The sequence below is a fragment of the Halichoerus grypus genome, chromosome 8 (genome assembly GCF_964656455.1).
Source record: "Halichoerus grypus chromosome 8, mHalGry1.hap1.1, whole genome shotgun sequence".
Lineage (NCBI taxonomy): Eukaryota > Metazoa > Chordata > Mammalia > Carnivora > Phocidae > Halichoerus > Halichoerus grypus.
In genome coordinates, this window is record NC_135719.1 from 31,068,321 (window position 1) to 31,096,020 (window position 27,700).

Below are 27,700 nucleotides of genomic sequence, written 5' to 3' on the forward strand. Positions count from 1 at the left end.
TGATAGAACTACAAATAAGAAAATCTGCAAAATCATCAATGAACAGAATCTAAATCTACATTTATAGAACATTCCACCCACCAACACAGAATACACAAATTCAAAAGTATTATTAGGAGTCATGAAGAGTAAGTTCTCTGACTACAAAAGAATCAAACTAGAAATCAATAACAGAGAAGAGGAAAATATGCCAAAACCCTGGAAATTAAACAACATAATTTTGTTTTGTGTGTGGTTTTTTTTTAAAGATTTTATTTATTTATTTGATAGAGAGAACACAAGCAGAGGGAGTGGGAGAGGGAGAAGCAGCCTCCTCGCAGAGCAGGGAGCCTGATGCGGGGCTAGATCCCAGGACCCTGAGGATCATGATCTGAGCCGAAGGCAGACACTTAACGACTGAGCCACCCAGGCGCCCCATAAACAACATAATTTTGTTTAAATAACAAAGAGGATGTCTCAAAATAAATCTTAAAAAATACATACATATGAAAAAAATGATAATACAACATATCAAAAAATATGGGATATAGCTAAAGCACTAAATGCTTACATCAGGAAAGAGGAAAGGTCTCAAATCAAGGTTTCTATCCTCAGTAACCTAGAATGAGAAGAGCAAAATAAACCAAAAGAAGGAACTAATAAAGAGCAGAAATCAATGAAATTAAAAACAGGAAAAGAAAAGAGAAATAAAAAGCTGGCTTTTCAATATAATCAATAATTTCAACAAACCTCTCAAGCAAGACAAATTTTAAAAAGAAAAAAAAACACAAATTACCACTATGAGGAATAAAAAAGGGTATGATCAGTTCAGATCTGCAGACATCAAATGGATAAAAATGGATTAGGAACTCTGCACACATAAATTTGACTACTTTAATAAAGTGGATCAACTCCTTGAATAACACAAATTACCATTACTCATGGACTATCAAAGATAATTTTAATAATCTTATAAACATTGAAGAAGTTGAGTTTGAAATTAAAATCCTCCCCAAAAAGGAAATTTCTAGGCCCAGATGGTTTCTTTGGAGAACTTCACCAAACATTTAAGAAATAATCAGTACCACTTTAACACAATCTCTCTGAGAAATGAGAACACTTCCCAACTCTTTATGAGGCCAGAATTAACCTTGATGTTAAAACCAGACCAAGACAACATTAAAAAAAGACAAAAACTACAGACCAGTATCTTCCATGAACTGAGACACAAAAATCATCAACAAATCACCAAGTCAAATTTGACAATGAACTGAATGGAAATGACTCAGATATGCAATGCTGGTTCAATAATGGAAAATCCATTAATACAATGTGCCATATTAAATAGAGGATAAAGAAAAATCATGCTTGGATCAATAGATGTGGAAAAAGCATCTGACAAAAACCAAAAGCCTATTCACAATAAAACTCAACAAACAAGGTATAGAGCGGAACCTCCTTGAATTTGTAGAGAGAACACTACATGGAAACAAGTCAAGGCTTTTGCTTTTACTACTCTTATTCAGCACAGTGCTAAAAGTTCTAGCCAGCATAATATGGCAGGAAAAAAAAAAGGCATACAAATTTAAAAAGAAGCATGACTATCCCTATTTACAGAATACATGATTGTCTATACATAAAACCCCAAGATGTCTCAAAAAACAAAACAAAAAACAACAAAAAAACAAACAAAAAACTTTCTAAAATAAGTGAGTTCAGCCAGGTCACAAGATACAAGTCAACATATAAAAAAAAATCAATCACATTTCTATATACTAATAGAATGTGGAAACCAAAATAAAAATACAATGCCATTAAAAAAATAAAAATACAATACCATTTATAATCACTGCAAAGGAAATCATATACTTAGGTATAAATCAAACAAAACATGTATAGAATCTATATGCTGAGAATTACAATGCTGATGAAAGGAATAAAAAAAAAAAGAGACCTAAATAAAGAGCTATACTGTATTCATAGGTTGGAAGAGTCAACATAATAAAAATGCCAATTCTCCCCAATTTGATCTTAGTGTAATTCCTATCAAAATTCCATCAAGGTTTTTTGTAGGCATAGACAAAGTGAATACAAAATTTATATGTTAAAGCAAAGAGTAGCTAAAATATGGAAAAGGCAAGAAATCTTTCATTTAAAATGGGAGTAAGCACTCTATCTGATGTCAATGCTTACCAATTACCTGTACTGATAAAGACAGTGCAGTATTGGCAGAGAGATGGAGAGGCACACAGATCAAGGGAAGACCATAGGGAATTCAGAAAAAGATTCACACAAACATTATGAACTGACTTTTGACAAAGATGCAAAAGCAATTCAGTAAAGGATAGCCTTTTCAATAAATTATGTGGGAAATGGACATCCATAGGCAAAAAAGTGAATCTTGACTTAAATCTCATTATTATATAAAAATCAACTCAAAATGGACCAAGACTTCAATATAAAACTATAAAAATTTTAGGAAAAGAGAGGGGGAGAGAGAGAGTGAGAGAGAATATGAATCTTCAGGACCTAAGGCTGGCCTTACATGTATTTATCTTTTATATCTTACTTTACCAAAAACATGATCCATAAAAGGAAAAATCAAAGCTCATCAAAATTAAAAACTTCTGCCATGCAAAAGATTCTGTTAAGATGAAAAGATCAGGCACAAGAGTAGAAGAACGCATTTGCAAACCACCCACCACAAAAAGGACTAGAAGATATGAAGAACTCAAAATTCAACAACAAAAAAAGACATTTCACCAAAAACAATATACAGATGGCAAGTAAGTACATGAAAAGATATTCCACATCACTGCCATCACGGGTAATTCAAATTACAGCACAATAAGATATTATAACATACCTAGCAGAACAGATAAAGCTAACAATTTTGACACCACCAAATGCTGGCAATGATATGGAGAAATTGAATCACTCATATATTCCCCAGGGAATGTAAAATGGTACAGTAACTCTGGAAAACAGTTTGGCAGTTTCTTAAAAAACTAAACATGCACTTGTCATATGACCCAGGATTGCACTACTGAGCATTTATACCAGAGAAATGAAAATAAATGCTCTTGCAAAAATCTTTGCTTAAATATTTAGTAGCTTTATTTCTAATAGCCAAATACTGACAACATCCCAAGTGTCCTTTAACAGGTGAATGGTTAAACCAAATATGGTACATCTATGTCATGAAATGCAGCAATAAAAAGGAATGAGCTATTGATACATATAACAACTTTGATGGATCTCAAGAGAATCATGCTGGAGGAGTATGAGTATGCCTACAAAGGGATAGCAACAGGGACCCTTCTGGTGATGAAAAAGCTGTACACAGTGATAATAATACTGGTTATGCAAATCTATATAATGTGATGAAAGTACACAGAACTACACATACACAAAAATAAGTGCGTGAAAAACTGATGCAATCTGAATATGGTCTATAGATTGAATCAGTATCAGTTTCCTGAATTTGATACTGTGCTACAGTAATGAAAAATGTTACCACTGTGGGAACGTGGATGGAGGGTACACTGGACCAACCCATACTATATATTTTTTTAAGATTTTATTTATTTGAGGGGCGGGGCAGGCAGGCGGAGGGGGAGAGGGAGAAGAAGTTCCCCGCTGAGCAGAGAGCCCAACGTGGAGCTCGATCCTAGGAACCTGAGGATAATGACCCGAGCCGAAGGCAGACGCTTGACTGACTGAGCCACCCAGGCACCCCTCCAACCTGTATTGTAAAAGAAAATTCCAATAAATCTACAGTTATTTCAAAATAAAATTAAAAAAAAAACCCAAAATCAAAATACCCTCCAACAAAGAAATGTCCAGGCCCAGATAGTCTCATTGGTGAATTTGAGCAAATATTTAAGAGAAAAAATTACCAATCTTATTCGAGTATTTTTGGAAATGAGGAACAATACTCTTTTTAACTCACTATATAAGGGTAGCAAAAACCTGATGTGTATAAAAAAAGGAAATTACAGGTCAATATTCCTCATGAATAGAGACCAAAAAAAAATCTTAACAAAATGTTAGTAAAATAAACAGAGCAACATATTTATAAACTAACAGGCCACAGCTAAGTTAGGCTTATCTAGAAATTAAAGGCTGATATAGTATTGAAAAATTAAATGAAATGAATCACATTAAGTGTGAGGAGAGGATAATCAAATCTGAATTTGACCAAGCCTTTAAATAGAAATTCACTAGCAACTAAAAAGAAACTGCAGTCCCTGCCTCTCACCCAAAAACACTAACGAGGACCATTTAAAAAGATACTTCGGGGCGAGGCGGGCAGGGGAGGCGCGTCTGGGTGGCTCAGTCGGTTAAGCGTCTGCCTTCGGCTCAGGTCATGATTCCAGCGTCCTGGGATCGAGCCCCACATCGGGCTCCCTGCTCCGCAGGAAGCTTGCTTCTCCCTCTCCCATTCCCCCTGCTCGTGTTCCCTCTCTGTCTCTGTCAAATAAATAAATAAAATCTTTAAAAAAAAAAGATACTTCTGGGGCGCCTGGGTGGCTCAGTTGGTTAGGCGTCTGCCTTCGGCTCAGGTCATGATCCTGGGGTCCTGGTATCGAGTCGCACATCAGGCTCCCTGCTCAGCGGGGAGTGTGCTTCTCCCTCTCACTCTGCCCTTCCCCCTGCTTGTGCTCTCTCTCTCAAATAAATCTTTAGAAAAAAAATACAATAAAAAAATAAAAAGATACTTCTAAGTCTCTTAATAGTCAAATGAAATCAGGGACAGCTTTATCGGCAACTGGAAAACATAAACACAAAAACTTGCTTGACAGTCAACATTTTCTCACTTTATTTTTATTAATGCTAGACTTTTAAATGTTCACGTTTTACATATAGTTATTTTCTGAGTAATTTATTTTCATTAACTTTATTAGTGGTAAAAGCTGTAGTAGAATTATATTTTTAATATTAAAAACTAAAATATTTCTAATGGTATTTTATATTACACCAAATGTTATGTTACTAATTTTTAGTTGAAATGTATTATACAGTTTCCAAGTTTTTCTTCATTTCACTTCAATGAATTCTGAATACTTTAAATGAAATAAATACCAAACAAGATACCAATATTGCCAATTTTTCCCTGGTATTATAATAACTATTCCAAGTCTTCAACTTTCTACTAGTTGTAGATTCTATTTAATGAATTAATATTTTCATATATATGTTGACAAAATAAGAAGTCTGAATTTTGTTTAAAAAGATTTTTAGAATACCATTAACAATGAGAATGATTTGGAAGCTACTATAACTCTGTCTTTTCACTTGCCTTTCAAATTACACATTAACATATGATCTTAAGATATGTATCAAGTAAGAATTATGTTATTATAAGCTAGAAATAAAATTAAAACTTTAATTTAAAAATTAATTTCTCCATAAAGAACACACAAAATACTTCCAACTATTCTCAGGGAAACTTAAGAGGCTACAAAATCCAATCTGTGAATTCCTTGTGACTCACAAGTAGGGTTTTCTTTATCATGTTCTCAACCCTTTCATGTGTCAATTTTGAAACTTCAGGTAAGTAGCATAATAATGGTTGCTTAGAGTAAGTAAGTTCAAGATTGCTACTAGAAATGAGTTAGGGTGTACTAAAAAGAGGAAATGCCAGTAACCTCCTACACACCAGAATGAAGAACAAAATAAGTAACAGAAGAAAATAATGTAACATAATATAAAACAACATAAAATATTACTCATCTCTAGTTACAGTTGATACTCATTCTGGTGTTCACATACTGTAGTCTTAGAGCAATAACCTTCAGAGACAACCTCCAGGAGTTATGTTTGCATTCCTTTCACCTTATCCCACCAGTGGGCACCTAAAAAGCATCTTTGTCCCCTTTTACCAATCTCCACAAGGGAGGAAGAAGCCTATGTCTTTTAAGATTGAATAGTGCAGTACAGAAAAGGAGACAGTATGGTAGGAACAGCATTTGTTTGGAAGCGGCAAAGACTGGGAATCTCTGCCTTTTTCTGTGAAAATCTGGGGCTCAGTTTCTTCAGGGGTAAAACAAATACTAATATGTATCTTGGCATGTGATTATAAAAATTAAATAAAATAACATTTCACACAAAAGGTGCTTCATATAGGGTAGAGAATAACAGTTCACAAACACAGAGTTCAAAAGAAAGGAGAAATATTCAGAGATGGTAGCTCTGTTTTCATCATTTTCTAACCAGCAGTAAGCACATGCTAATCAGAATCACTAGGAATATTAGATAATTTATATCCCAAATGCAGAAGAAAACATGTGACTTACATAAAACACTTCATTCAAGAAATAAATCATTAACAGTAAAAACTGGTGATTATATTACAAATACACTTCTAATATAATAGATTGAAAATCTGTGAGTTTGCTTATTTGGTAAGTAATACCTAGAGATGAAGGTCTAAAGCATAAACTACACACCCCTTTACTGAATTAAATCTTCCTTTTAAGAATTAAGCACCTCACCTAATCAGAACAGAGTCCCTGGTATAGCCACCGTCATATTCCGTAGTTTCTTCTAGCGCTTGGAAATCTAGATTCTGCAAATTCAAGAAAATACGTCTTAACATATATACCACACCATTACAAACAATAAATTAATAGGATATTTTTGCAGACATTTTGCTTTCTTACCCGGCTTCCACATATAAGCAATTCAATTTCCTCTGGTCTGAATAAATACTTTAATGGAGATTCATTGGTCACCATATGAAAACCTCTCCGAAAGGCTTTGAACTGTTTTTCTACTGATTTATTGAGAATGTAGTCAGAATAGAGATTGACAAATTCCTGCAGAAAACATTAACCACAAGAACTTCTTATAATATGCTATACAAATAAAACACAAGATACAGGGCTGCGTATCCTTTTTGTTTTTATTTTCCCAAAGAAAGAAGAATATTCAAGAATATATTTAAAGATTCAAACTTTACACATACAAAGGAAAATACAGACATACCTCAGAGATATCGTGGATCTGGTTTCAGTCCACTGCAATAAAGTGAGTATCGCAATAAAGCAAGTCAAATGAATTTTTTGGTTTCCCAGTGTATAAGTTATGATTACATTATACTGTAGTTTATTAAGTTTGTAATACAGTATGTCTTAAAAAAACAATGTACATACCTTAATTTTAAAAATATTTTATTGCTAAAAAATGCTAACCATCATTTGAGCTTTCAGTAAGTCATAATCACTGAGCACAGATCACCATAACAAATATAATAATGATGAAAAACTTTGAAGTTTGAATTACCCAAGTGTGACACAGAGACACAGAGTAAGCAAACGCTGTTGGAAAATGGTGCTGACAGACTTGCTCAAGACAGGGTTGCCATAAACCTTCAATTTATAAAAAAATGCAACATCTGCAAAGTGCAATAAAGTACAATAAAACAAGGTATGCCTGTACCTTTAACAATTTCACAGATCTCTGCAATAGAACTATAAAAAGGCCATGTACATAAACTAAATATACATATAAGTTTCAATTTTGATATTATCTTAAACAAGACTGAATATAAAAGCTGGGCCTCAATACAATCTTGAGAGTCTCTCAACCAGGTGTGCAAACAGAGACATTTAAACCATGTATACATCTATTTATAAAAGCTAACAACTGCAATGTACCGGATTTGAGCAATCCAGGAAGCTGCATGTTGTCTATGCTAGAATATTTGAGAAGCTGCCTACTGTATCCAGTTCATCAAAACTTTTGGTGTTTACTTGATACGTAAGCTACTGTACCAAATCATAAAAGGTAAAAATGCACTTTGTATCCTAACTTAGAGAATATTTTATCAAAAATTATATTATTATAAACTGTGTTTTTTTAAAGGCTTACTATATATTGATCTTAATTTTCCTGCCATATTATGGGTTATTCCCATTTCCAGATGCATACAGAAAACATGTATCTGACTTAAAGAACACTTTTCACTAGTGTTTTTAAGTCACATATATATGTGTATACATTAAAGGCAACGGTCATTCGTTGGGTGAGAAGGATCTTAATCATGAGGTCCCCGTTTCCCTCCCCTATACAGTCTAGTATCAGAAATACACTGTTTCTTGCTTTTTATTACAGCCACACTGTGTCATTCACTATCTACTACTCCTGTCCTCTTTCTTAAAAAGGGTTTTAGTGCCCAACTACAGGCTCTCCTACCAGCTCATATCTAAGATTTAGAAAACTGGCTATTTCATTTATAAGAATTTGATTACTTGATTTCTTGAGTTTTTGTATGAAGTATTTTAGATACTTCTTTAAAAATTACAAGCATATACGCTTTAAAACTGTAATAAAGAGACAAAGACAATGATGATATTAAAACACTTATTACCTTCCTGTTTTCATTCGTAATTGGAATTTTATCACCATTTTCCTTTAAATCATACATCATGGGATTACCAAAGAGGTCTGTCTGAGATATTTGGAAAGTGATCATCATGTCATCTTCCACATTCCCTTCATATTCCAATAAATCTTTTAAACTCTGATATAGGACCTAACAACCAGAAATAAAATTAGGTTACCATAGAACTATAAAATACAACAGTTTGTATCTCTCTTCTTGGGAAGAAAAAAATTGACAATAAGAACTAAAGCATAGAAAGTATCCTCTCTGACCCCCCAATAGTTTACAATACAGAAAGACTGACAGTTACTGGTCTGTCCAATTCTCTGCTGAGAAAACCACAGCGTCAATTCAGCAATGGATTTTACTTTGTGCTCTATGAGAGAACCTCAGGTGTCTCACAGTGAGGGAGGGGTTGGAGACAGAAACAGACACATTAACTGTAGCTACCAAACCCCTTATCCAGAGCAGCTCTGATTTCACCTGGCAATCTCATGTGGTTTCATTAAAAAACAAAAAAAACAAAGCCCCCAAAACCAAAATGACATGTTTAAAAACCCCTTTCTACAGAATCAATCCTACAAAACCTGCTTGCTGACAGTTATACTAAATTTCCCCTTTGAGTTTTTAAGTGTTCATGGTACTTTAACAGATTAAAACAGCTTTATCTTAGTAGGTATAAATATTAACAAATGAAAATGATTCCAAATGAAAACTTTAATTTTTTTACATAAATTAAACTTTAGTTCTGCTTTTAAATAAAATCTAAACATCAAATAAAAAATTACAGACTTACAGGGTGAGAATCTCCCAGGTCACGAAAAGTTCCTTTTTTCCCCATTAGCTTCCTGTAGACAACCATGGGAAAATGTACATCCAGTATACAGTTATTGTAAATAGCCAGACCCAGGACTATGCCAATCAGAGTGAACTGACCCTCAGTTTCAAAAGAGGATGGATTAAACCAAAACAATTTTGTAGATTCATCATATGTGAACATACCTATAAAAAATGATTTTAAAAAATATATTACTTTTATATTTTATTAAAGACTGATGAATACAAATATAACTACACAAATTTATATGTAGTAGGTGTACAAAATTTTTTTTCTCTATTACATTAACACTTGAGAGACCAAAGTTCAAATATACATGATTGTTATAAATCGTGGAAAATGGAAGTATGTCATGTTAAGAAGCCACGGCAACAAAGCAATAAGCAATTTTGGTTGCATTTTCTAAGAAGTTAGGGAAAATGTTCATTAAAGTTCTCTAATCTTCTATTAATACAAATGATAACTTAATTTGTATTGATACTTTATCTGCTGAATGGATGAAAATAAATGCAAAACCAAAGGAAAAAAAAAGCTTTATAAAAACTTATTAAAACATATTTAATCTACATGTGCTGATATCAAAAAACAATTTTGAATTTCAAAGAAAAGTTTTTGTTTTTTCAAAACTGCACAATGATCCCATGAAGTTTTTCTAGCACCTTTCGAACGACAAAGTCAGATGAAGCCAAGTACATAAGCTTAAATAAATTTGATGAAGACAGATTACATCCAAAACCCAAAGCTATTTAATACACACATTGTGAGCCAATAAATAAAACAAAAGTAGTTTGCACTTGTAGTCTTATTTCAATTTCACATGGTCTTCACTATTCAAAACCCAAGCTTAGAGATCTTTCTTGTATCATTCATTTTAAAAACTAGGAATGTTTGATTTTACCTATCTGAACACCATTACTAAGGCAAAATTATCTTCTTCCCTTTAGACAAATAGAATATCTAAGGAAAAGGTTACATGGTATTTTATGAATTTACGACTTTTCTTACTTTGCTAAAATGTTTTTCAATTGCTACTGTGCAACTCAATGAAAATATTTTAAGAATTAGGTCTGAAAAAAGGGGCAATGTCCAATAGAACAAACTTTAGAAATCAGTATGACACAAATACATCAATTTATATGATTTTTGAAAGCTTTAAAAATGTTTATTTTCACATTTAGTTTAAGTTAAATACAAAAGGAACTGTAAAATGTTCCTTGGATCATAAGAGTATAAAAGTAAGCTAGGACTTTTTTTTAATGAAAGTTAATGTTCATGAAATAAAAGTTTGAAAATTATCTAATTCTTACCTGAATCTCAGTTTAGATCTAAACTTTTTTTACAGGCCCAAGTTACAAGATTCACTGAAGTGGTAAAAACTTCATTCAGTTGTAAATATGTTATTAACAGAGTCAAGAACAGTCGAAAATAATTACAATTAATAAATTTGATGAAATCTCACAAATGTATGTGCTTGGTCTCAAGAGCAATAAACTACAAATTAATCAGAATATAAATTACAGAGGTCATTACTCTCATCTCTGTGTATGAAAGATGATAATTTTAAGGCTCAAAGTGATTTCATTTTGGGCACAGTTTTGCCAGTCCCTGGAAGAAATGCACCATAAAGAGTGGCTCTTCTAAAATACTCATTTTTGATAGTTTTAACTATCATTTCAATTACCTATCAAGTGGAATATTAAATGTATGTTTTTCTCTTAAAAGTATTTCTGCGTATAATGTAAGTATGCTTTACAGCTAATGTTTAACGTGTCGAGACACAAGGGGACCCAGAGCTAAGGTTTACCAAACCTAAGAAGCTCACAAATTAACTTTCAATCACAAAAAAGGCATGGTTTTAGGTGTCCTGATTTACTTTGAACAAATTACATGCAAATTACATAGACTTCTGATTAATAAACATTAGCTAAAATAGTCTTAACTATATTTGTGTCATGAACTCAAAATGTCTACTTTCATTTACATATATATATGTAAATATATATGTAAATATATATATATGACCAACTAAGAATAACAGAAAAGTCAATTCAATGTATATACTGAGAATCAACAAGCTCAATTCTCAAAGCTTAATGGAAATGATATATGCATTATTCTATGTCACATTCTTCACAATTCTGACAGTACCTTTAGTGGACTCCTTTTCCTGTAACTGTCATGCATTCGGTTTTAAAAATAAGCAAATCTAGTAACCAAGTTAGTGGTTATATTATAGAAACTCAATCAGTTCAGAACTACCCAGTTATGAATACAATCCAAGAAGCTGCAGTCTTTTACCGGTTCTACTTTATCTACTTTGTCTATCAGTAAAACTCAAATTCTTCACTTTCAGACTGAAATATGTAGATCAGTATCTTCCAAACTGTTCAATAAAAAACATTTCTGGGAGGCAAATGTTATTAGATGTGGGGTGGAAAAAGGGTTCTGGAGTTCAAAAAGTTTGGGAAAATACTGTAATATTAAGCCCCATGAAATCCTGTAGCAAATAAAAACCTAATTAATTTGATACCAATGAGGGTTTCCAAACTTTGAGCATGATACACTTGTGAGACATTCTCAATATTCTTTAGACACTGTTGTATGAAACTCTTATTTCAGAAATGCTGTGAGTTTGATGAATGTTTAGAGTAAAAAGAGCAAAGAAATCTTTCAATTGTTCTAATGTACCATTCTAAAGTGTTTTCAATTTATTTATCTAAGAGGTAATTTCCTGTAGTAAAATATTAGGCTAAATAATCTGAATAAGAACTTGAATAAGTGATGCATATCAGTCCCCCAAACCCACAAATTCAGTCATTATCTGTGATTCTAGGAAAGTCATACCAAACCCTATTAACTGTTCTTCATAACTGAGAGTATTTATAAACACTGGTAAACAAATCCTTAATTCAAAAAGATATGACATCATGATCATATCACTAAAATATTTACCAATATCTGGATTGAAGATTTCCTCCACAACCAGCTGAAAAAATTCTTTGGAAACACCTCCCTCATCAACTCCTTGTTCTCCTTCAAATTCCACATACAACTGTTTCTTCAAGTCTGCAGGATTTTCCATAGCGATCATCTCTAGCTATAATGAGTGAAAAGATAAAGTGAAAAGAAGATGACTGCCAGTTTAAGGATGAAAGCAAAATAAAAATAAGGAGAAGCAAAAAAAAAAAAAAAAAAACAAGGAGTAGGGCTATGGAGCAAATAAAAAGTACTGACTTTTGGTCTGTTTTAAATGGAAACAGGAAGCAAACTGGTAAAAAGCCAGTAAAGGCAAAGATTCAGTCTCACAGATAATGGAAACACAGGACAGTAAAGAAACCAGCATAGATTTATAAAAGGTTACTTTCTAACTACTGATTTGTGATGAAATTAACATATAGTAGAAAATTAAAATTAGATTTTTTTGTTACTTCTGTATAACAAACCTGGGCTGTAAGGTTAGGACATGGAAAGAAGTCAAGACAGCCAAATACATAAGTGAACTCAAACTAAATCATTTCAACAAAGACAATGGAGTATAAAAGTTTGACTTCAAATTTGTTCGCTAGTAGTTCTTTATGTTTAATAGAATAGAAACTAAGGAATTAGGTCTTATTAATCCATTCAGCCATAAATAAAATAGTTTCAATTAAGAGAAAAAACACACTGAACAAATAGGGAAACAATTTATGGTCTCTTATAATGCTTATTATAAATTGCCACTTCTTAATGGATCACAACACATCTCATATACACTTTTTTTTGAAAGCAGATGAGACATACGCTTGCTCATATCCTTACTCTTAATTTCTTACTAACAGTTATCAAACCCTAGTATCTAGCATTTTTTAACTATAAATCTTTACCAGATACTTTTTTGTATCTATAGAATAATATACATAGTAACTGATCTCAGTCATTAAGAGATTAATCAGAAAATCCACACTAGATTCTAATGTGAAATAATTATACTGCATTTTTTTTTTTAATGTATCTGAAATTTACTAACAGCATGCCTACTGATCACCCACCTTATTTGCTACATTGACTTTAAATGCCGTTTGGCTCTTAAAAATTTTCTAAATTTGCCAAAACAGAGTATGTAAGGGTGTTCAAGTTATTCCAACTAGTCCAACTAGAATTTTAAAAATGGTTTTGAGCAATTCAAACATCAACAAAGTAACTGTACTACAGTACTAAAGTAATGACTTTAGGTAATAGCACTGGTTTGGACATTCTAGCAGATCTACAAAAAATAAAATAAAATCTCATGAATTCATAAATCAAGCCAGTTGCCCTAGATCAATGTTTTTCAAACTGCCAACTGAACCTCATTAGTGGGTAGCCCAATTCATTTAGTGGTTTAAAACCAACAATGGGAGGGAAAAGAATGTATTCCACATAGTAATGGCATCTACTGTTTTGTGAAACTTCTATTTCAATTATATGTACAGACAGATATGCATGTGTGTACCTAATGCTATGCAAAATATCTTACTTGGGACTACAGTCAAAAAGGTTTTAAGAACAAAGGCTGAAATGATCTCTTAGATATCTTCAACTTTTGGATTCTGTAATTCTGTGATTTTAGAATCTTTAGCTTTAAAAAATGTCCTGGTACAACAGTGGTCTCTAATATTTACAAAATCATTTTTACGCCAAGTTGTATAAGGATAACTTATTTTTGTGACAGAGTGTTGTGGAGACTGAGAATACTCTGTACTAGTTCCAACTATCACTTAACTTTTAAACTTTAAATTTTAGCAAGCGACTCAGGTAAGCTTCAGTTTCCTCATCTGCAAAGAAAAAAAAGGAATAGTACTCTTCATACTGAAAAGATGTGAAGGCTTAGTAAAAATATATAGCAAAGTGTTTAGAGTGGGCAATATTAAGGTAACACATCATGTTGGAACCTTTTAAAACAACTTTGATCTTTGAACAAAAGATTCACAATTTGGTTTTATAGCCTTGTCCCAAGTTTTGAAAATAACCTTGGGGAAAAATAGTTCCAGTTGGAAACCTGTTTCAAGCCACAGAAAATAAAGAATGCTGAGAACTAAATTAGAATTATCAGCTCCAATGTGGTTTACCCATCACGCCAACATCCCATATTGCCATGGAACGCATTCCTAGTTTCCTTCTTCCAGTTCCCACCTGCCTAGGTGTTAAAGGAATATAAGTCAATGTTTATATATGCCCTTATAACACAAAGACAAACCTGCTTATATCAAAAGTATAATGCATTCCAAGGTGAAAAAAATGATTATCTGATATTTAAATATGCTTCCTATAGTTCTTCCTCATTAACATTCATAAATGAGAGCGGACTCCATTATCAATGTGATTGTATCTTTTAAAGGATTTGGTGTTGTTTCTACAGGATTCAGAGACCATGTGTTGCAGTCTTAGCTCCACAGAGACACTTTATATGATGCTGAAACAAATTTATCTTCATTCTTAATATTAAATATTACTGTCTGTCCATCTCCACCAATCTCCACTCTGCTCCCCACCCTGAGTGCCAAAATAATTCAATGCAATGTTCTATAATTACAATTGTAAACATATAGCTTTCTTTGTTAGTTTCATCTATAAAATGAGAATGACGTATTAAGAAGAAATAAATACACATGAAGCACTTAGATGAATTCCCTGTACAATAATGCCTTCTAAGTACTAGTTTTTGTTGTTACTGTTACTTTAACTTGTACTAAAAATTTTTTCAGGCTTGCCTGAAAACCGAACAACCCAGACATTACAGAAAAAAATATTTCATAACAATAACACAATAATAATATAGCACTTATGTGCCAGGGGACTATTCTAAGCCCTTTACATACATCAATTCACTTCATTTTCACAACAACCTTATGTGGCTGGTAATAATAACCCCATTTTACAGATAAAGACCCCAAAGTAATGAGAGATTCAATAACTTGCTTTCAGTATTAGTAAATGGTAGAACAGAGTTCTAATCCAGGCAGCAAGCTCTTAACTACTATGCCTTCCTGCTCTCCTCAATGACTAGCAATAGTCTTTTTTGAGATTTATTGTTTATATTTTTATATATTATTTTATTATGTACACATAATAGTGTACATAATAAATGTACACGTTATTAAATGTATTTTATGTATTTTATAGTTATTTGAGTAACTATTATTTTCTTCCTTATGCTTTTCTGTATTTTTAATTATTTTTTTTTTTACAATAAACATGTATTTTAGAATCAAGAGGTCAAATGCAAATATGTAAAAAGAATGATTTGAAAAATAGGTAGCAACTAAACTCTGCAGGTAAAAATTTTCCATTATTATCTATGTTAGATTATCATTCTCAGGTATATATTAAGTGGTTCTGTAATACTTTTATCATTTCTGTAGACATGGGTAGCCTACCTTTAAAAAACAATTTTTACTTTTAACTGTAACATAAAATTTACCAGTTATCATTGTGACAAAGGCCATTATTAAGTAATGGACTGCATTTATTTTTCTTAAAACAATTACTTCTGACCCATTGTTCAATTAGAGAATCATTTAAGAATTGAACGGTAAAGGTGTTATGTGTTATCACTTTCTGTAATACATATATACCATTTAAAACAGAATTTTGAAAATCAAAAGCTGTCTTGAATGCAGCAGGATATTTGGAAACTTAAAAGACTATGTCAGTGAACATTCATTCTGAAAAGGAGAATTTGTATTCATCCTTGAACTGAAATCATTTAGTATACAGACCTGTATTTTTATATATAGATTTTCTTAAAGGAGGATATATTAATTTAATATGGAGACTTGCAAAAGACAGACTGTTGGGGAAAAATAAACAAAAACAGACTGGATGTAATGACATCTACCTCTTCCTTATATGACTTCCTCTTCTTACTAAGACTTGATTTCATCAATTGTTGGACAAAACGATTTTCAATTTCTGAACTTTTAATTGGCCATGATGATGAAATCCTAGAGAGATCATTTTTTAAAAAATTGATCTAGTATCAAAGCATTCCCAGAATACCTAGGTAGGATGACATCTTAATATAAAAATATCATACTTGCCAGATTTACAAGAGTCAAAAAGAAAACCCATTCTTTAAAATCTTACAGTATTCTGGGATACTATTACTCATGATAAAGTCATCTTTATCCATAATTGAAAAAAAAAATGCTTAATGGTACAGATATTTAAGTAGAAGGAGTAGTCACATAAAATAGACCTCACTAATACTTAAGAATACCTAGGCTCTCTAAGAATGGCTGGCTTAATTTATATCTGTAAGCTACTGGCTAGAATAAGATCTTTAGATTATCCAGATATATTTAATTTTTTTCATTTCTCTAAAAACAGATGCAGTTTTTTATATCTTACAAATGAAGTTTAGATGTTTGGGTAACAGCCATATCATATAATCACATCTGCTTGTGAGACCAGGAACCCTGAATTCTACTTCCAATTCTGCCATTAATTTCTATAGGCCAGAATCTCTCCGAGTTTCTTTTTTCTCACATATAGAGCTAAGGCGTTTGACAAGTTTCACTGTTTTAATAATATGATAATGAGAATCTAAATAGATCTACCTCATTCTCTTAATCTCCTTTGAGGACATAAATTAGGCATGAAGTTCTTCGTTTCAAATAAACTACAAAAACAATAATGGTCATTGCATTAAACACAATACAGTGAATGTACAAGATACAATTAATCATACTCAGGGCAGCACAGGATAATCTTATTCTTAAAGCACTGTAGGTCAATTGTTAAATAAAAGAATCAAGTTTTATTTCAATAATAACTAAGGGTGTTTGCCAAGGAAAATGGTGGGGCCTGGGATATAGAGCACTGTTAGAGCCCAGAAAAAAATGATTTTAATTTTTTTTCTTTTTTTTTAAGATTTTCTTTATTTATTTGACAGGGAGAGACAGCGAGAGAGGGAACACAAGCAGGGGGAGTGGGAGAGGGAGAAGCAGGCTTCCCGCCGAGCAGGGAGCCCAATGCAGGGCTCGATCCCAGGACCCTGGGATCATGACCTGAGCCGAAGGCAGACGCTTAACGACTGAGCCACTCAGGCGCCCCTGATTTTAATTTTTTAAAGGGGATTGAGCAGAACCAATTGGTAGTAAGGCTATTCATTTGTGTCTATCACCTTGATCTGTTCTAGTTCTTATTTTTGGACTTTATCCTATACTAGTTCATATTTTTGGACTCTCCTATACAGTTGTCCATTTCAGGCTCTCCTTTCAGTCTTCAGATCCCTATTTAGAATTCTAGGATTCCCTGACTAATCTGAACCAAGTCGCCCACCACCATCAATCCTTATTCTAAACCTGCTGTTTTCATCATCCTCTCAAAGATTGCCAGTTTCCTAAACATGTACTTGTATATAAAAATGGCCTCAATAAATGTGTATATATAAACTGTACCAATAGCCATCTTCCGAAAACTGGTTTGCAGTCTGGCTTTATCAGAGTATCTGGGGGCACTACCAGAAATATAATTCCTAGGCTCTACACCAGAACTCCTACACTGAACCTCTAGAAGGTAGAACCTTGGAATTGTTTTTAAAACATATTTCCCGTTCAGATGTGAAGGCAGTTTGGGGTATGTCACAGATGGCAATATTGTCTTCAATAATACTTGTCCTCTCCTAACATAAACTCCTAAAATAAAAATAATGAAAAAAATTTTTCATACCCTTTTCCTTTGAAAATGCTATGTCTAAGAAAAATGACAAATTATCTACTTTTAAAAGAATACACAGACAGACAAATGTTATTAGTAAAATACTGTAAAAGCCTTATCACAGTTTCAATTGTTTTATTTATTTATTTTATTTTTTTAAAGATTTATGTATTTGACAGAGAGAGCAGGAACACAAGCAGGGGAGTGGGAGAGGGAGAAGCAGGCTTCCCGCCGAGCAGGGAGCCCGATGTGGGACTCGATCCCAGGACCCTGGGATCGTGACCTCAGCCGAACGCAGACGCTTAACTGAGCCACCCAGGCGCCCATCGATTGTTTTAATTCAAGTGAGCTCATGAGTATCACAGTACTATTTTCTAAGAAACAACAACAAATAGTGAAAGTAAGTCCTAGGGAGAAATACTGCAATAATTTACGAGTGTGGGGTAGTTCTTAAATGATTCTGAGACACCTATTTGTGAAAAGGCAATTTATAGTTTACCATATTTCTTTCATTGATTCTAAAATTCATTTCTCTGTTTTCACATTTTAATATCTCTGAAATCAGGATATACCATAAAACTGGTAGCATTTCACAACATAACTGGCAGCATTTTTTCCTATTACTGTGTGTACTACAATCAACAGTATCTAAGTTTCAATAAAATACTGTAAACACTAATTCTTCAGCTGGCATCAAAGACAGTTCCTCTAGGGGCGCCTGGGTGGCACAGCTGGTTAAGGGTCCAACTCTTAGTTTGCGCTCAAGTCGTGATCTCAAGCCCCACATTGGGCTCTGTGTGGAGTCCACTTGAGATTCTTTCCCTTCCCCTCTGCCCCTCCCACTCATGCTCTCTTTCTCTCTCTCTCTCATAAATAAATCTTTAAAACAAACCAATCCCAGTTCCTCTAAAAACTCCAGTTAGGAAATAATTTGCTAGTCTGATTCAAATTACATGGTACATGAAAATGAGGAACATAGTTTTCTTAAAAAAAAAAAAAATCTGTAATTATTAATGGAAGGTACTACTCCTCCCTTTTCCACCATGCCAGTCAGCCTTACAATAGGACCTAACAGAAAACATACTCAAGAGTGTCATATATGTAGTCAGTATTTTCTGGGCCTCATTTGTAAACTAATGAGTAGATGAACTCCAAGGCTCCTTTTAGCTCTTAAAGTCTACAATTCTATAACCTTAATTATTTAATTATTAATATTGAGCTCACCACAATTCTCATTTCCTCTTCTCTTCCCAACCCTACTCTGTAGTTCAAATTAGCAGGTCATAAAAAGCAGTCAATAGGTTTATTTTGTTTGTCAAACTGTTATAGAATAATAAGGCTTTAAAAAAGCAAAGTAGATCCTTGAGGAATAAGATGTTAAAAATCCATCAGTACTTTTGAGAGTTCGGCTGAGAGGATGACCTTAACTACTTCTTGTCGTAAACCTTCTGCTTTTTGTTACTAAAATACTATGACTTTATCATAATCACACCACTATGAATATTTTTTTAAAAATAAGACTATCAATTTGACTGACTCACAAGGCTATTTAGATGTTTTAATTTTTCTAACCTTTTCACATTGTTATTTAAAAAAAGAAGAAAAAAGGAAAGAGTAAAATTTGTTTAGTTATGAACATTTAGCACCCCTAAGCTTTTCAGTGGTCATAATTCATCTTTACATCTCTACTGCTTAGCAAAGTGCCTCACACAAGATTTCTGAAGCGAACTGCTTTTGTGGACTGGTAATATTCAAGTACAGATATTATCTAGTGAATCCTGATTTAAAACTGGTCAAATTATAATATTCAGGTTTGACAGAATTAAGCAGAACCCACTAAAAAAAACTACTCTGTTAGTATAATTAAGAAGTTCACAGTTTTACTCTAAAATCCGCTTTAAAAAAAGGCCTTATAAACCAAAATGACTGTTTCCTCAAAATTCTAGATGATAAAATAAGTATACAACAAGTACTTAAACTTTTGTTGTTTCTTAGCCTTGCTTTACTAAGCAAGGTGGGAAACAAGGCAGGGGAAGGAAAATCAGGTTGGGTAGATTTCTTAGCTGAAGGCAGATAAGAAAGGTGGATAATTTTTTTTATTTCTAACTCTGGATTAATCTTATAGAGAGTAATTTCATTGCTTTTTTAAAGGTAGGCATAGCTTTTACTGGAAATAGATGAAAGGATTCCAACCCAAGAAGCCAAACATAAAATGTATGGTCTCAGGATTTGCAGTTCTGCTCTAACAATCGAAATTCATAGATAGACCTCAATGTACTTTTCACAAAACATCATTAACATCCTTATATGATACCCCACATTCTGCTAACCTACGGAAAATAAGTTGCTGGCTGCCTGATGAACAGTTATTAAGTATATTAATTATTTATGTAGCTCAAAACTAAGAGAGTAAAATAAAAAGAGAACCAGAAACCAAGCAATGATAATTACTCCAGATAATTAATGCCTCATTCTGCCTCTGTTGAAAAACTGCTTCAGTTACTTAAATAATGTAGACTCTTTCCTCAATACTAGAAATATATTTGGTGTTTTTAAAAACCAGTAACAAACAAAAGAGGCACACAATTTCTGCAACTTTTAAATTTCGGAGATGTCAAACAACTTTTTCCACCGGTTTACAGTTTTATGAATAGACAAATCTATCCTAAAACTAAAATATACTTTAAAATAAGTATCACTATTTCCTAGTTGTGTTGTGGGTTCGTATCTTTTATTACTATGGAAAGCTGACTGTATCTTAATTTTACTTGACATCAAATTTTACTTGAAGTTGTTAAAAAAAAAAAAAGAACTAGTAATGATGGGTTTATGTAGTATCATGAATACAATAAAACCCTGTGATGAAGGGGGCGGCGCCTGGCTGGTACAGCATGGGACTCTTCATCTTGGGGTTTTGAGTTCAAACCCTACGTTGGGTGTAGAGATTACTTAAAAATAAAACCTTAAACACACACACACACACACAAACAACCTGTGATAAAGCATCTTAGGACAAATGCATATTTTGGCACATGACTGACAATTGGTTTATGTCTTCTGGCCAGACCTGCATTCTTTTTTTTTTTGTTTGGCCAGGCCTGCATTCTTAAATGGGGGCACTAAAATTCTTATTTTCTGTGGAGGCAAGGAATTAACAAAAGGCAGCCAATCTGGAGAAACAGGAAGTTAGAAGGTGGGTACCCACCTTGTGTTCCCAATATTCTCCCAGCTCAATATCCCTGGATTGGGTTGATGACACAAAGCACCATTAATTTCAAGATTCCTGGAATGGCTGCTGTTTTCCTAGTAGTTCCAACCAACTCCAATATATTTAAGTGGTAAGAAAATATCACAATCAGGCAGTGTTCTACAGGGGCATTTTGAGTGATCCAGCAGAACTCTTCATAGCAGCACTCACCAAACTGCCCAGATCACTTCACCTTCATGATAATGCAACTCTAAATTTTATATCATGGAATTTTTGGACACCACTTATTATTTTATGGTATGATTTTATTGTACCACTCTTCCCAGTTAAGATTTGATATTCATACTTATTACTGGGTACCTCCACATGCCCTTGCTCCTGTGCTCTGGTCTTTTCCCAATATCCACTTGTCTTCTCAATAGAGAAGAAACTTTTGGGGTTAGTTGTCAATATTTAGAAAATCTATTATTTTTCAAAGAGAGAGTGATCATTATTCAAGACAACCAATACTTACTTTGTGGAACACATTTATAAATTTGGACAGGAACAACAAAAGTATAATATTTACAACTTATAATACAAAAACATCCATATATTCCTATACCATATAATGCCATATTTTTTTTCAAACAGTCACTTATAAAATGAATTCACTGAACTGTATTACAATCTCCCCAATATTAGGTATTTATTCTAGTACTAATTTTTAAGCATAAGCCCAACTTACCCGGACAAGTGCATCATCTATGATATGGTCACGTCTGACTTTGAGTCTCAAATACGGATTCAACTGCTGTCCTTGAACTAAGCTGTAGAGAACAGTGATTCTTCGTTCACTGTACATGCGAATTCTATTGTCATAATATAATCCCAAATTCTTTGTGACAGCATTCAATATAAAGGGACATGTCATGAAAGAGAATTTGTTCTCTGTTTCTACTTTGAAAAAAGTATAATCTTTATCCATTTCTAGAACATCATTCAGTGGTTCATTAATAAACTCTTCAAAAGGGATAAGTGGTTTTCGGCAATCCAGAGTTTTAACACCAAGTTCAGTTTCCAGTGGGTCCACTCGAGGACCTTTCTTGTTTCTTCTTTCCTCTCCCAAAAGCTCCTGAAGTGTCAATTCACTGGACTCAGGGATGGGCTCTTCATCATCTTCTTCATTATGATTTGTGTCCACTTCCCCACCCACTACATTTGCATAGTAAACCATTTTCAAGCACTTTGAAGCAGCAACAATAGCATCATCGTCATTCACTAGATTCCGACTGTTAAATTCATTGCTTATGACTTTGTAAGTAATAAGTTGCTGAAATGTTTCCATCATTCTACGAATCTGGTCTGCACTGTATTTAGACCACAGTCTAACCAATTTTCCTTGGGCTGCAAGGGGTAGCTTACTCATTGCTTTGCAAAATAACGGCAAAGCCATTTCCAGATATTCAGGACTGTGGAGATTTCTATTCTCCATTACAATAATGAATAAATTCAGATAATTAGGATCTCGAGAGTATACATTGTGATACGTCAAGTCACATTCCACATTAGGTGACAAATATACAAGTGCATTGAGAAAAGCAGTTTCTATTTTTTCATTAGAGAGTAATCTGGTATAGACCCTTCTAATGGCCTCAATATCCACAGACACATCATCAGGGCCTAATTTTTGTAAGTTGTTATCTCCTTGTGAACTATCACTTATCCTTGAAGAAGATGCTTCTGAATCTTCTTCCATAGCAGCAGCAGAACATGCAGCTTTTTCCTTTTCATCTTCATCTTTGTCTTCATCCTTTCCTTGAAGAGATTTCAGTTCTTCCTTGGTGTGTTGTTTGACTTTCCGAAAGCTCTGTACCAATGCCTCAGCACTAGAAAAAACTCTTCCAATAACACGGATTAAAGGGGAATAATCCTCTCTCTCTCTACATAATTCAAGAATTTCATATACCGTCTCTTCTGTTAGGTAAGTCACATCTAGAAAATTAGAGAAAAAAAAGAACATTTGTAAGTATGTTTAGTTTGTCTTAACAAGTTCTAGTGTAAAGTAAAACAGCCATTTTGTACTCAATACCATTTATAACTTACAACTCTTTTAAAACATATCTAATAAGAGTCAACAAAATATATTTACTTATTTTTGTCAATGAACTACTATTAATTGCAACAATCTCACCCATTCTTCTACATTCTTTCAATAATATGTAGCTTTTAATGAGCTCAAACTCTTTTCACAATCACAGAGGAAATTAACATGTAGCTTTAATTTATAAATATAAACCAAGACAATCATGTGCTGATTTGATTCATCACAATACACCTCTTACAACCTCACTTTAGAGCAGAAACACTACTGTTCTTCTGAGATGTTTCTTTCTTATTTCACTACTCTTCTCAAAAGACTGAGGAAGGCAAGAAAGGGTTCCTTCAGCATCCTCTGGGAAAAAGCCCTTGTCTTACTTTTATGTATCTTAAAATCAAACTGGTTCCTTTTGAGTCTTCCTGTTTAGTTTTTTCCAGGGTGGTCATTCTGTGGGTGATTGAGAAAAATTTACTATACCATTTCTCATGAGATCTGAAGTTGACAAACACTGCCATCTGTAGCCAGGAATCAGGTTGGAATAAACAGGAAATAGTTATAGAGTAATAAAAAATATAGTAGAAGGCAACTTATAGCAGACAAGTGAAACAGATTACTATGTAGCTACCAAAATCTTTTTCCTCTCCTTTCTGGGCAGATTTGGACCACATCTCCCAGCTTTCCCACGTTTTTAAGGTTAAGTGCTACTTTCAGGCCAAGGCTTTTCCTTCTGGCTAATGGGATGATGCTCCCAGGATGCTCTGGAAGCCATGTGTTGAAGATAACAATGTCACTACAGCACCACTTCTTTTCTTTTTTTTAAGATTTTATTTATTTGACAGAGAGAGACACAGCGAGAGAGGAAACACAAGCAGGGGGAGTGGGAGAGAGAGAAGCAGGCTTCCCGCCGAGCAGGGAGCCTGATGTGGGGCTAGATCCCAGGATCCTGAGATCATGACCTGAGCTGAAGGCAGACGCCTAACAACTGAGCCACCCAGGCACCCTACAGCACCATTTCTGAATGATTATGTGAAGCAGAACTTAGAAGCCAACCCAGAATATCATGGCTTTTAGATGAGCTAGAAATAAATTCATACTTTGTTTAATAAGCTAGTGCTTTCTGGTATGTACTTAATATTGCAGTGTAGTTGATCCTTACTAATATAGAAAGAAGCTTCTCACCTTTCCTCACCTTGCCTTCAAAGTCTTTGAAATACCAGCAGACTGTCTAAATTATGCTTAATCCTTCTTGGTACTTTTCTGGTAATAAAAATTTTGTAAGATAAGCTGATTGTTTTTGCAACTTATCACTATTATTTTTGCAGTCTGTATTATTTAAATCCAAGGGAGTTTTATTATGTTTTTCTATTACATCCATTCTCCCCCATAAAGAAATAACCCTGTAAGAGGCAAAAATGACAGGAGGCAATGAAAGGCCAAACCAAATATCAATTTATTACACATTTTCAGAGTTATAGTAATGTTAACAAGTTGAAATTCTAATGAAATCACAGAAGAAACAAAAAAGGAAAGAACATTTCAAGGATTTTTGAGACAAAAATCTCTGGAGCCAGTTACTACTGCAGGGGTGAAAGAGTATAGCAGTTTGCTGGCATGCATTTTACTTCCCTCTCACATCTGTCTCTAAATAGTAGCTTAGACCTCCATTATCACCTTTTTAAATACTTTTATATTTGCTCTTTTTATATTTGCCATTATTCCCTTTCAGACAAAAACCAGATAAACATATGGCTCTAATTCTCTTCACCAACAAAATTTAAATCTATATGTATATCCCCTTGAGAGGAATGAAGAGTAAGTTTGGAGGTTATGGAATGCATAAGCATTCCACTCCCAAAAGGGAATGCCACTGGATGAAACACATTAGAACAATAAAGAGAAACTCCATGTGTGTTCCCTCTCTTATGTTTTGCTTACTCACACACACACAAAAAGAATTTTAACATGCTGTTTTCTAAAACTCCAAGTTGTCACCTTCTACTCAAATGTTAATTTATTCCATGCAGTTTAATCTGAGCTTTCATAACATTTAACTTTTTCATAGAAAGCACTGAATACAGTGATTAAAGAGGAAAACCATGTAAAACATTCCAACTCAAGGAGTAGTAAATCTCAATGCTTGGAGAATCATACAATTGACAACTCATAGATTCAACACCTCAAATAATAAACTCCCCGGTACTTAACATGAATTTCAATTTAAAAAAAGAAGGAAAAAAACTAACATTTTAAAATTAAAATTAGCTTAGCTCTCATGTACTCAACTCTCATGATCTATTCTCAAAAGAAAAACAAAAACAAAAACAACCCACCCTTCATTTTCTCACTTACAATCTGAGATAAGCTAAATAATCACAAAATTTCACCTTACCAAAGCTGAGAAATATACCTCGACACTATTTTTCTCTTATGACTTGCATGAATATCAGGTAACTGGGGATAAAATAAACTGTTTTAATATTCAAACAAGAACATAAATGATTGTATTTCAAATAAAAATACAGAAATAAAAATATTCTGACCCTGTAGTCAAACAACCTCATTAATAAAAGAAGTGAAAATATCCTTTAAACATTAGATAATAGAATTTCACTTTACAAATCAACGATATTACCTGTTCTAATAGCTAAAGGCAGAATGAATGCTGTGGGCAAAGATAATTCAAAAACTTGAAAGTTCCATGTTACTTATATGTACATGTGTGTTTTTTTTGATCCTTAAGGACTATCATACATGTCTGCTATTGCTGAAAGTATTCAAATGTTGGTAGACAGGTAAGACTAACCAATTACTAAAAGGATATGAAACCGTTAATGACTGACTATAAAGGATATAATTTTCAACTGATAAAAAAATGTCTACAAACAATGCTGGATAGAGTACCCCAAGAGTTTTGTGTCCTGAGTTAATACTAGTTTAGTTCACATGAATATGCCAACTTAAATTTTCTACTGAGATTACTTCTAACTCCAAACTAGAATTAATTATTAATCATTCAGTATCTAAAAGGTGATCTTATGAAACTCTGGTCTTCCTCGAACTCTCTAATATATCTGGACAGACATTGTAGGCTGGCTAATTTTTCACCCCCTCTTCTCTGACATGCCATCATAACAGAAACTGTAAAAACTAAACACTCGTATTCTAATCCTCATTTGCACCTGAGGGATAACATGTGGCACAGGTCTGCCGATTACCTAACTGGAAGTCCACTGATGAACTTCTGAGGGTTTATTTTCCTGATAAATGGGGTCAAACATGATTAACTCATATTTTGAGTACAACAAAAGAACCTCCTAGTTTTTATTAGTATATAAAATAAGATAATACCGTCTTCAAATTATCTAAGCAAAAGCTATACATGTCTCTACAAATGATAAAATATTGTCCTTCAAATTAAAAAATAAAAAACAATGTTTACTAATATCTCAAGACCATTTTCCATAAGACAATGCTATATAGGCCAATAAAAACACCAACAAATTGTGGAAGAAATAAAAATGGAGCATCCCAAATAGTCTTTGCATTTTGAATAAATTACTCAGATACATTATTTTACAGGAAAGAGAACAAATGATATATTTTGTCTATTAATTTTATGGAGATTATACTGGTCAAATATAATACACTATAATACTGACAAAAGTCTTAATCTATTAAGGAAGTGGCAGGCCTGTCAACAAATACTTAAATTAAGCAGAGGATAATTTTAGAGACACATAGGTAATTCAATCTTCACTGTGACAAACGGACTCATATACATGTACTGTACAACATATAAAATTTCTTAACGTGATTTCTACCTCTTTTAATGTTTGTTTCACAGCAAAAGACAAGATAACATGCAAATGATCATTAAATGAACAGCTGTATAAAAGTTCAACCACAAAAATACCAAATTTTACCACACCATGAATCTGATCTTTGGCCCCTGCTACCAGACTGTCAACACCTATAGTTTCTTTTATGGGCTTTAACTCTTTAAGAGTTAATTTTTAGATCTGTTCTATTACGATATGTAGGTATCCCTTGCTTTTCGAAAGTTCCCACTAGGCTACTTCACTTATAGTAAGAAAGTTAAAAAGCAAAAAAGCATTTAGTGTTTGTTTTACTGCAAGCCATTATAGAGGCAACATATACTCTGAAGAGCATGAGTGGCACTGACAATCTCCTTCCCCAGCAATTACACTCAGCATCTCAGCCTCAAGGCACCATAGTTTTGAACTGTGTCTGTGGGTGTCTGTGTTTATCTCATTTTGTACATCCATTAGCAAGATGTGTCCTAAAGTATCAGAAAAGCCTAAGAGAGGCTTTTTTTTGGATAAGGGAACCTCAAAATGCTTTCCATATAAAGTAATGGTAATTGCTTCTTCACTGAGTATGCCATTTTGGCTCATGAAAGTTTCATAGAAATGCTCTACTTTCAGATAGTGGGGGAAACTGTATAGACATCTTCTGCTAAACATCAGTAATCTCTTCCTGAAAAGTGTGAAACTGCTAACTGGGAGC

The 27,700-nt window shown here is 33.4% G+C and overlaps 1 protein-coding gene across 7 annotated transcripts in view; it reads right to left on the reverse strand.

Moving 5' to 3' along the window:
• UBE3A (ubiquitin protein ligase E3A) overlaps positions 1 to 27,700 on the reverse strand; it is a 99,193-nt gene that overhangs the window by 11,305 nt on the left and 60,188 nt on the right. For all 7 annotated transcript variants that reach the window (XM_078078996.1, XM_036070949.2, XM_036070940.2 and 4 more), the window contains 6 exons: positions 21,821 to 23,067; positions 12,159 to 12,303; positions 9,165 to 9,370; positions 8,354 to 8,518; positions 6,645 to 6,800; positions 6,477 to 6,550 (listed from right to left, as the gene is read on the reverse strand). In XM_078078996.1, the coding sequence (XP_077935122.1) occupies positions 6,477 to 6,550; positions 6,645 to 6,800; positions 8,354 to 8,518; positions 9,165 to 9,370; positions 12,159 to 12,303; positions 21,821 to 23,067 (1,993 nt within the window). The remainder of the gene's footprint in view (positions 1 to 6,476; positions 6,551 to 6,644; positions 6,801 to 8,353; positions 8,519 to 9,164; positions 9,371 to 12,158; positions 12,304 to 21,820; positions 23,068 to 27,700) is intronic.